This window comes from Lineus longissimus, chromosome 13, assembly GCF_910592395.1.
Source record: "Lineus longissimus chromosome 13, tnLinLong1.2, whole genome shotgun sequence".
Classification (NCBI taxonomy): Eukaryota; Metazoa; Nemertea; class Pilidiophora; order Heteronemertea; family Lineidae; genus Lineus; species Lineus longissimus.
Genome location: NC_088320.1, coordinates 6,144,105 through 6,155,583, shown reverse-complemented (window position 1 = coordinate 6,155,583; position 11,479 = coordinate 6,144,105). Strand labels below are relative to the sequence as shown.

General features: G+C 40.8%; 2 protein-coding genes across 6 annotated transcripts; one reads left to right on the top strand and one right to left on the bottom strand.

Moving 5' to 3' along the window:
- The first annotated feature begins 250 nt into the window (after positions 1 to 250).
- LOC135497903 (heme transporter hrg1-A-like) lies at positions 251 to 3,761 on the top strand. Of its 2 annotated transcripts, none has more exons than XM_064787893.1 (3): positions 251 to 524; positions 1,667 to 1,834; positions 2,303 to 3,761. In XM_064787893.1, the coding sequence occupies exons 1-3, from the start codon at positions 275 to 277 to the stop codon at positions 2,446 to 2,448; spliced, it is 564 nt and encodes a 187-aa protein (XP_064643963.1). In that variant the 5' UTR covers positions 251 to 274; the 3' UTR covers positions 2,449 to 3,761. The 2 variants fall into 2 exon arrangements, with proteins under 2 accessions (XP_064643963.1, XP_064643965.1); XM_064787895.1 differs by lacking the exon at positions 251 to 524 and adding an exon at positions 1,021 to 1,206.
- A 189-nt stretch (positions 3,762 to 3,950) lies between these two features.
- On the bottom strand, positions 3,951 to 11,448 carry LOC135497937 (fas apoptotic inhibitory molecule 1-like). Of its 4 annotated transcripts, none has more exons than XM_064787977.1 (5): positions 11,330 to 11,435; positions 8,189 to 8,340; positions 7,278 to 7,500; positions 6,853 to 6,902; positions 3,951 to 6,447 (listed from the first exon to the last, which is right to left on the bottom strand). In XM_064787977.1, the coding sequence occupies exons 2-5, from the start codon at positions 8,303 to 8,305 to the stop codon at positions 6,286 to 6,288; spliced, it is 552 nt and encodes a 183-aa protein (XP_064644047.1). In that variant the 5' UTR covers positions 8,306 to 8,340; positions 11,330 to 11,435; the 3' UTR covers positions 3,951 to 6,285. The 4 variants fall into 4 exon arrangements, with proteins under 4 accessions (XP_064644047.1, XP_064644048.1, XP_064644049.1 ...); XM_064787978.1 differs by lacking the exon at positions 11,330 to 11,435 and adding an exon at positions 10,108 to 10,412; XM_064787979.1 differs by lacking the exon at positions 11,330 to 11,435 and adding an exon at positions 9,411 to 9,432.
- Positions 11,449 to 11,479: the final 31 nt, after the last annotated feature.

Sequence of the window (11,479 nt, the reverse complement as noted above, 5' to 3'; positions counted from 1 at the left end):
TTGCCCCCTGAAAATCGGAATGTGTCTTGGCCAGTCATCTGACAATGAACTGGATGAGGCCGGGCGATGACTCACGACTGTCCGATCTGGGATCCGATCGAGTGTTGACCGAAGACGTGACCAGTCGGTGACCTTATGATTTCTTGAATTCTTATCTAAGAAATCGACCAGAATGTAAGCTTATAATTAACATGCATACTCTATACTATACATAAGCTTGCTTCAGGATTTCCTCGGGTTGTGTCGAACAGTATGTTTTAGATTAGCCGCAGAAATGACGACTTTCAACTCCTACCAGGACGATGTTGTCCCCGCGGTTGTCCCCTGTACGACAAGTGCCAACTCCTATCAGGCTGTCGCCAGCCCTGTGGCTCTCCAAGTCCCAGGGCCTCCACCGAGCTCCTGCAGAATGTGGACACGGATTGCCCTTGCGATCATCGGGGAAATAGTCGGAGTAGCAGGCGGGGTTGCCTTCATTTTGAAGTTCGTGAATTATGATGCCGGAGCCTGGGCGTTGGTGTCTGGTAAGTTTATTGAACGGCTACTGTCTGATGTAAGTTGCGGGCAAGGTTGAAGTGAAATTGCTTTTAATTAGTCGAGAGAACCTCAAGACTGAGGTCTTCTCTCTAAAGAGTGGATGAGTATTTTTGGTTGGTACCATCACAGATGTGGCCCGCGTGGGTCATGCCGACTTATCGGCGGTGAATACCAGTCCTAACGTCTCCTCCTTCCCGCCAGGTAATCTGTCGGACGCGCCATCATAAACGGGTGGCCAATCAAATTTCTCGACACAAAGTAATTGAATGACGGCCTGAATTGATAGCGCCAACCCCCGGATCAGTGCAGTGCATTTGGGTCAGGTCAGCATCCCTGGAGCCGTTACTAATTGAACACCTGGTCTTCAATTATGATAGCTTTCACTGCGTGTCTCGTCTGACCTCCTTTTACCTGACCTTTGAGTGCATGTCACGTCCCGCCACCAAAGTTTCAAACGCATGCAAAAGGTGGCAATACCGTCGAATGGAAATTGCGAGATGGCAATGACGAATCTCGGGTCCTACACTCGCGCAGTTGAACCGAGTCCCTGTTCGGTGAAGGTTCGAGTGGCCTTGGCTGTAACGGGGGTACTGGTTGGGATAGCTGTCTTCCCCGCGTTTGGGGTGAAATTTCACAACTGGGACGCGGCAGCGTGGGGTTTGGTGTCTGGTAAGTTTGGGTGTCATCCCGGCAACTTTGTATACACTTACATACACACTACATTACTTGTCATTACTAGAATCGCATGACATTTTTCCAGTGACACGTGGTCATATGTGTTGATCATTGATTGCTAACCCTGACCCCGGGACCCTCCAACTAGATACGTAATTACTGTCCCAAAACTTGAACTCTGGTCTAACATGATTGTAGGTGGTGCCATCTATTCAACATCTATTGAACCAGTCTCCTCCAAGACGGGACAAAGTCACAATCACAAGATCTTAAAATGTCACAACCTAACCAGTCTCCTCCAAGACAGGACAATGTCACAACCACAAGATCTCAAAGAACCGGATCTCGTAAATAAGAGTTTAGACATGGCATCATATGACATGATATGTCCTCATCTAAAAAAGTTTAGATAGCAGTGTCTTAAAAAAGTTAAGACGTATCTGTCTTCTTTTAGCTGTGTTTGCCGGAGTCACATTATACGTCCACATTCAGTATATGCGTGAGTTCTGGAAGACGTGGGTTTACCGCCTCCGCTACCTGATGTTGACGGGATGTTTTGTCATGACGGCGGGTCTCTGTGGCTTCGTTGCCTATCTGACATTGGCGATCTATCAAGGACATGGTAAGTTATGATGAAATGCTAATCGTGATGATTAAAACATATCATTATTGTGTCTGATTACAGATAATGATACCAGTAGTAGTTATGATGATGTCTGGAATCATGATCGGTATTAACTTTTCGGTAGTTTTTGGAGTGTCGATCGACTCTTACCAACTAAATGAAAGATTTGATTGCTTTGAGAGTGATCTACTGACCAAATAACCAAGCTTATCAATGCTAATTACATTTCGTCTGAAATTTGAGTGATTTTATTTTAAAAACTGTTCAACAATTGGTCCATTGAACAGTTGCAATGTTGACAGAAATATGTCACTTTTTTCTGGTTTACTGTACACAAGCCCATATACAATAAATATTATGAGAAAGTGAATCCATGATGGTGAGAGCTTATATGACCATTTTTTCCTTAACTGAGTTGAACTGTACTAGACGAATTTTCTAACTCCTTGGTGTTTGTTCTTCCAGAATTTTCCGTCTATGGTCAAAATTACTACATCGTGATCGTGTGGTGCTTCATGACGTTCAAATGGGGTGCGGCGTTGTTCTACTACTCGCGATCGTACCGGAATCTTTACGCCGATGAATACAAACTCCCGTACCAGAAATTATAGAAGTTGACGAACGTTGATGCTTATCTGTGATTCATTAACATAAAATCTCGTTATTTTTACGGCCCTGTGAGTTTGCGAAAGCGTCCTTTGCAGATCTTGGTGTGATCTATTTCCGCAAATTGGCACATTTTCCAATGTTAAAACAATTTAAGGGTCATCATTTTCATACCTCGGAGGTTTGCGATTAAACCCCCTCTCTGAACAGGAAGCCCAAGTTCAGGGTCCGGTTGTTAGAAAGCATGTTAGCTTATAACATCATGTTGACATGTTGTTTCATGTACATCAATGCACATGTACAACATGTCAGCATGATGTTATGCGCTCATGTTGTTTCATGTACATCAATGCACATGTAACAACATGTCAGCATGATGTTATGCGCTCATGTTGTTTCATGTACATCAATGCACATGTAACAACATGTCAGCATGATGTTATGAGCTCATGTTGTTTCATGTACATCAATGCACATGTAACAACATGTCAGCATGATGTTATGAGCTCTCTAACAACCGGACCCTGGTGGCTAAACATTACATTTTGTCTAAAGCATGTATAAAAGGGATTTCGCCTTAGACCTTGTGTTAAGTTACAGTTGCCGAGCCAATAACTTGCAACGAGATTGATCAAATGCCTGTAAAGAACTCCAATTGCTCGGTGTTCGCCTCTCAGGTTTTTGAGTCCAGTTAGATTTGTTGTGGACTAAGAATGATCTCAAAAGAAAGTACTTTTGCTTATCTTGCTTGATATATGCCCAACTTGTATAACAGTGCTCACAACATGTGCTGGCAAAGTACATACAGTATAGACTCATCATGTATTAAAATCTATTCTCATTTCTGTGTTGGAAGGTGAAAGACAGATACCTTGTTTCATGTGAAAAAGTGCAGGGCAAGTACATGTATTTTGTTTAGAATGAATAAAGACTATAGTCTTTATCTTTATTTAGTCTTGATGTTAAGTATTTATGGACATTTATACGGCTGAACAGCTTGTAAACGATAATAAAATTTGATGCTGCAAAAACCAGATAACCATTATTTTCCTCGAAATTGAGTAATTTATTGATCCTTTTGTTCGTTGGACTTCCACGTATCGACTGATGTCAAAAGTATTGCAGCATGTTTCATCGGTTGTATGATGTAACCAGTCTTAAGAATGATTTGTGATCATAGCACTGAATGAATGTGTGAAGTCACCGGTTAAATTTGATGTTAGATTTATTTGCCTTGACGCCTTGTGTTCTATTGTACATTAATTTCCATTTAATGGCATTACTTTGTTTCATTAGATAATAAATAATTTGTTCTTAAGGTCTGTTGTTGATTTTTTGAGTTGGCCTCTCTGTCATGAGGAAGCGACCCAGCAGTGGTGAAATCAAACTAACATCCTCAGACGAAGTGACACGGTGCCACCTGAGCTCCAAAATGAAGTTTGGGGCTGTACGATGGAAGAAATTCACGAAATGCTGAAGAAATCAACATAACCACTTTGTTACAAATAAAAGATTTAAATATTTATTATGTCGACAAAGACAGTGATAGGCAACTAACTGTAACATCAGCATTGGAAAATGTCTGATATTCCAAAATGAGACATTTTAGTGTAATAGTTTATTAGAAAAAAACGAACTAAAATCTAGGGAGAATGGAGAAACTGCATACTGTCCTGACTCCCATCTTGCTATAGATATGCCATGTCTAGTTTAGAGAACCTTTACACCCCCACATCCTTGAATGGACTTTTCTATTGTATTGATGAGAAGAGTCTACATAGGGAAACGGGGAAAACAAATGGATTTGAAAAAACAGTTTATCACACAAATCAAACACGTAAGTGATGGGTGCAAATCCATGACTCTGTCATCCTGAACTCGGCACTTATGACCAAGCTTCATAGGAGGAGGAGCTCACGACTGACCCTGGTATCCAAGGATGTGATTATGCACACATTGTGAAAACCAAACCATACATTACATCAACACAAGGTGACCCAAAGGAGCCACCGGTAATCATCTACTATAAAGGAATTCTATGAATGTCAAATTGACGGCCCAGTATTTATCTTGAGGCCCACCTCTCAAGACTACCAATTTTACCCCCAGCTCAACCTCTGGACGGACTATTCGGAGAATTATACAGGAATGATAATGATGTATAAAATGTGGGAAAAACCCATCAATTTGAACTCAACTGGCCGGTGCTGAAAGCCAAATTTCAAAATCAGCGATTTGGCCTTGAGGTATTGGCCAATCAGAAGACAGCTGCAATAATTGTGCGGCATGGCAGATGAAGCCATGGCTCCTGATTGGCATTCAATAGGCCACAGAGCAGTTATTGAAAATGGTAAATTAACTTCACACACAGACAGCCTCAACCTCATACCGTAGGAATGTAACAGAAATCTTAAGATCGAAACAAAAATTGTTGCACGGAATTGGAAAATTATACGAATTTATCTAGACTAACACGAGAAGAGTTAAAGTTTGAGTCAGGCTGAATCATACATATTTGCAGAAGATGATTTTCATACATAAGGATTGCTCTTCACAAGAAGTAACTGTACATGTCGGTACTCAGGTGCTCCATATAAAAATATAATCATATCTAAATCAGTACATGTGACATGAAACTACAAAGATGGCGGGACAAGCGTGTTTACGGTACTCAATATTTAACGCAAAAACGTGCGTATTTCCGAGCCTATTATCTGCCTGTTATTGTAAATCACAGAGGAAGGAAACATTACATCATACCCGCAAATGAGAATTATTTTATGTCCTCAAATTTCAGGGGCAAATACACTGGGATGTACATTGTAACCTTCCTCTGGCATATATGAGCTTTTTACATACTGTACAACTTGCGTTGAAATAAATAGATTAATAATATATTTACATATTAAACATTTGAAGACAAATGCTTGTACATGTACATGTACATCACCTATCTATTTGGGATCCATCATTTGGGTCACATTTGGGGCATATATGGACATGATGGAGTTATCCATATGTTCATATAGCTTAGTTAAATAGCCTACATTGTTCGTTAACTATGAGCAAGTTCATCAACTTCAGGCAATGTGAAAATTGCCTGGTTTACTGTTGTGCATTATTAAAAGTACTGACGAATAATAGCGGCCATGTTTGTGGACATTTCCAGATGCATCCCAAACCAACCTCTCTCCGTGAACTCAATACACTCTACATAAGTACTGGCCAATAGTAACTCCCAATACTTCTAACATGATCTAAGTAGTAATTTTCTAACCTGCATATCATATTTCTGGCCAAAACGGCAGAAGTCCAACCAGATGACCTTGACCTGAGAGAATAAACTACCAGTACTGAAAACAGCAAAATTTTGCACCTCTGTACTTTATCAAGGCGAATAATGTTATTTCCTTTTATTTTACTGACAATAGATAAAAGTATTTTCGGAAAGCGACTTTTTTCAAGAAATCCGCAAAAATATAACGGTTCAGTTCTAACTTCGACACATCACAGTTAAAGGGGGACTATAGGCAGGAGCAGCGGGGTTAAATTGGCCACCTTCTGGTGACTAATATACACAGTAAGGGCCCTAGGTCATGTCAGATTCAGCACTAAATATATTCCTTATACAAGCATGAATCATTTTGACGTAATGTGAGATGGGAGAGAACCCTATTGGCAACATTGTGTAACTTTATCTTGCCTACCTAGCTGGTGCCTATAATGTCCCTTTAACATATCATTAAGAAAATCAGGCCGAAGCTGCGGCCTCTTTGATGAAATCTACTCATTCTGCCACGCAACAATTAACATGTTGTCCATTTCCTTCGCGTTCCCACAATTCATGAATTGATTGATTCCGGTACAACCTCGTCGTTGATAATCAGCGTGTGTACGATTCCCTGCGACTGCCTCCCGCTGCTCACAGCGATTATCTTCGCGTTGTGATTGCTCGCTCCAGGTATTTCGAAATTCGTCTCCGCCCCCTCGTCGACAAATTCCTCCTGAAATTAGAAAGTGCTGATGCAGCCGATTTCGATTACAAACCTACCGGGTACATCGTTTCTGCTGACAAACTTTTTGTTGTCTATCAGAAAGCGGTCTGATCTTCCAATTTGAAATAAGTGAAGGTCTCTGCGGACTACACGGGTTTAGAGAACTTATGATACTGACAGCAAGCTTTTTTGTCGATTCAGTTGAGGCCTGACCTGAATGGACAAAGTAAGACCCCCTGCCCCCTCCTCCCCACCCACTTTTATTGCAGATCTGCACGAATAACAGGACCCAACTTTTATACCAACAATGGCGTTGATGATGCAGATCATGGTGATGACAACAGCAGAGGTGATGATGATGATGATGATGATGATGATGATAAAAACACCCGTATAATGTCACCAACGACTTACACATGTCTCTACTATCTGCCCGTTTACATGAACTGTGACTGTGTCCTTTTCTGGAAAGGAGAATGGGAGAATTGAAAACATGTTTTATAAATATTCGGATGACTGATTTTTAAAAATACATGTAGTTCAAGTGGGTTTATTTATAGTCTGATAACTGATATCAACTATGCCACAGGTTATCATCACACTTCACAATCACCAGCACTTAGAACTCCTTCAAAATGAACATGAAGTGGATGCCCACTTAATATCAAAACCTGGGAGGCTGTTCTCTGGAAAACAAAGAATAGACTCCCGCCTTGAAATTGGCTTTCTCTTTTTGAAGGAGTTCTAATTGCCTTAGAACGTCAAGTTCTAGCCAGAATGGTGGTGCCTGTGGTCAACCCTTAAAACAACTTTTTTCTAAATGCATTCTCATCACTCACCAAAACATATCCTATATGGAGTCCCGTTTAGAACCACATTCCAAGTCTTCACAACTTTCTTTATATTCTCCGTGAATTTCTCCAGCGGTTTTCCTTCGACGTCCAACCGATACTCGTAGGCGAATCCGCCAATCGCATCGATATGGACGCAACACCGCTTCCCGCCGACTTTGAAGGCCTCGGTCCCAACTAATTTAAACATCCAATTCTCTCGGTGAATTTCCTGAAAAAATGACCAAGAAAACAAATTTACAAAATCCATTCAAAAGGTATAGTGGTGGTTTTCTTTCGCTAATGTGCTGTGTGTGAGCATTACCTTCATTAACACATCATCACTAAGAGACGTGGATATCAAAAGCAATGAAATATATGCCCGCTCACCCGCAGACAATTACCAAATGTCACTGACTTAATTGTAGTGTATTGATCAACTGCTTTTTACCACCATGGTGACGGTGTGATATTGTTATATTTTTCAATCCATATTGGCCGAGGATGACTTTTGAAAAGTGCATGGCATACAAAGGCTATATTTAATATTGATGCTCGCGCTTGCATGGTCACCAAGGCCATTTTTAAAGCCAACAACAAAACTCTCTGCAGCGCAGTCCAGCTAATTTTTTCCTGCAATAAAAAACTGCCACTATGCAAAGGTTGAGCCCCCCCACCAGTAGTCACAGTGAGGTCGCAGCGATGAATAATCATGTCACTGGCACCTGTAGTGACTCTTACAGACAAGCAATTTTTGTTGCATGTGTTTCAAAAAAAATGTCATGACATATATAAAAGACATCACTGTGATAAATATTGTCAGACTCTGTCCGCATTGCGCTTCAACTTTAACCCATGCATGGTCGAGAATTCGGTCTCCAAAAATTAACAATGCATGCAGATTTACGAAGTCGACATACTTTTCCGTCAACTCTTAAAATTCTCTTCCCCGTCGTCGTTCCGTGTTCAAATTCGACGCGATGAATACCGTCGCTTAGCGCGACGTTCCACACGGCGACAAGGTCCTCCGATTGCATCGTAACTCTGATTGGTTAGTTTCTGATTGGTTAGTCTGAAAGGAGCAAGCGTGCAAACTTTTCACTACGAGTGTCAGTCAGTTAGACCGTGAGAGGGGAGAGAAAAAAACCGAGATAGAATGCATGCCGGGTTATTAGGAGGAAGTTGACACAGAGAATATTTATAGCCAAAGTATTCGTACAATACATGTTCATGTACCAACCGTAAGAAATTCAACAATTTTGTCTCCACCACCTTTAAAGCCAATAAGCTCAACTTTACTCAGACTCTCGTCCAGCAGTCAAACGATCCATGGTTTGAACCCCATAGTTGGCATACCACTTCAATTTCAAAACATTTTTACTGATAACAGCGTATTGCTCAAAAAGGGCTGATATTCCAAAATGGTGACACACTGACACTGTCGTAGAGAAAAAGTTTACAAGGTTAGCACTAGATAACACACAATTATTGAGATCTATATGCACAAGGTTAACATTTACAAACGCATTGTATCCAGCAAAATCATGAATGGTGTTACACTAGAATGGGCAAATGACAATATCAGGACAGGAAACGAAAATTATGGAAAAAATTTACTATTCGATTGGTAAAAATGATCCTGGAGCATTATGGGTGGCCATCCATTCAATGCCGATGGCGATGATATTGGTGGTGGTAGAATAGCTTAATGATCTGTAAAAACTACAAAGTTGTTAGACTATAGAGCAAGCAAACCTGGCCCGGTCCTGTCCACCATGGAGTCCAGATACACCCAGACGCAAAATAACATTACTCTCCAACAAAATTCATTTTCAGTACGTATTCACACAACTGGAAATCTTCAATTTCAAGTTCAATCCAACTTTAACGAATGGAGAATGTACGTAGGTCTTTCATATTTGCGATGACAATGGAAAGAACAGAGCCAAGTGAGCAGTTTCAGCTACTGCAGTCTAAAAAGAATGACTTCAGCGCTATTTTCCGACCCGGGTGCATGATCAAGAATTAGAAAGCATGGTACATGGTAGTGGTATTATTATAACGTTGTATTAGTATGTCATGAGATGGATAAATCCACATCTATGTCAAAAAAAGTCTTTAGCGCCATCTCTGGAGACCTACTAATCCATCCACAGTAATTACACGCTTCCCCGTAATCGTGCCATGCTCAAATTGAATCACGTGGCGTTTATCTGAGAGCGGAACCACCCACGTGGCAACGAGATCGTTGGAGGCCATTTGGCCCTGCTTCCGTGTTATTTATTCCTGAAAGAGATCAGCAAGTTCACGTGTTACAAATGTAAACTTTAGCTTTTAGTTTCATGCAAGTGTTCTCTTCATTCCATGGATGGAAGTTTTGCAGCTTCAGGACTCATCAGGAGAAAGGTTGTAAGGGAGCTATCAGTTCACTCCCTTGCGGTTTCTCACGTAAATTTATGTTGGACCGGGAGAGTGACGGATTACTCCTGCAAAAATATTGAGGGAGCGTTTACGAGTCCCGTCTCCCAAGTGGCCCCGATACCTTCAGCATCCCCAAGTATATGCCGCATTTTTGCCTCGGATAATTGAGGCGAGTCACTGACAATGGAGATGCAAGACACCATGGTAACAGCAGCGACGACACTTCTGGCTATTCATGATACAGTTAAACAGGGTTGTAAATTTACATTGTATTTTACACATTAGATATACTATATTGTAATGGAAAGCGACATTTACAGAAAGCAACATAATTTACAAGTTTGGTGTACGTCCCTAAAACGACAAGATTTCAGGACACAACATACGAATACAGTGCGATCCTTCCTCTTAGTCTTACCTCGATCAGCGTTTTAACATACAATTTCCATAGAGAACATAACTTATAAACGTTTCCTATGAATATAACGCTTATCCTTTATTGGTACGAATTATTGATCGACCAAAACAGAGCACATATATAAGCCTCAGGAAATACTTTCTGATATTGGCCCACACATATCCCAGGGTTTAGGTTGGTCCTAATCCAATCATTGTGACAAAAATAACACAACTTTTTTTATTTCACTGTATGATTTGGAGATCAGTGTTTACTAATATTTGTGATGACGATGAAAAAACTTACTGTTTTAAAAAATTTATGTTCTGATGTGTATTTTTTAAGGACACCAGTTTTACGTACCCGGTACTGGTTGGTCAATGAACAAAGATATGGCGGGCGTCGGCTCAGTCACTAATTCTTTCCAACACAACAAACATGCACCAAAACCATTTGTAGAAATCTTAACCAGGTGAATGCCGGCTGTCCTGCCCAACCGACGTGGCAGAGGCAAGTTATTTTTGAATAATAATATAAAAACAATGTCAACATTTAAGCTTTTATTAACATAAAATTCATTATTTGATCAGTCTATTTACAATTTGCCTGAAGCACTAGTATTCATGGATCATAGCGGCAGTCATAGACTTGGCTATGCTTCCTGCCGAGTTCTCATGAGACAATTTATCCCACGAGTACAATGTGGGTTTCACACTCGCTCTCGCAGTCCATTTCGAAGAAGTTTGTTTTGGCACCGACCAGTCATGCGTTTCACCTTGAACAAAGGATCGCCGTGTCTCTAGGCATTGTCTGAAGTCGGCCGAGGCTAGTGCGCATTTGATTTGTTTTGGGGCCGAATCGCCTTCTACAAAAAGGCCTATTTTCAAGGGGGGGATGTCCCCCCCTGGCCCTGATGACGTGACGATGTGGCTGATCGAGCCAAGGACCTAGCCTATAACTTAAGTTTATTTCATACACTTATTGATGTGAATGCTTCTCCACCTCATGCAATCAGACCATATGACACTGATTTACTGTATCAAATACCATAATTGAGAATAACAAGAAGAATGCTGAACAGAACCATACAACATGTACATAATTTACAGGCAGCATACTTTTAATGCCTGGATACGAGGTTCCTAACTTTGACAGCTCTCACGGCATTCTGAAAACCAAGATTTAAAAGTTTTATCATCCATGACCCGATGTGAAACTTGCAGACAATCACTACAGTACTTACCTGAATGCGTTGCACTTCTTTTTTACCTAGGAACTCGCAGATTATTGGAGAAAACGAGAAGAAACTACCTGTTTTCTACTTCCTTAGTGCTTGTCAACAAATCCCATCCGGGAATTTCCTCACCTCGTGCGGTCCTTAAAATGTTTAATT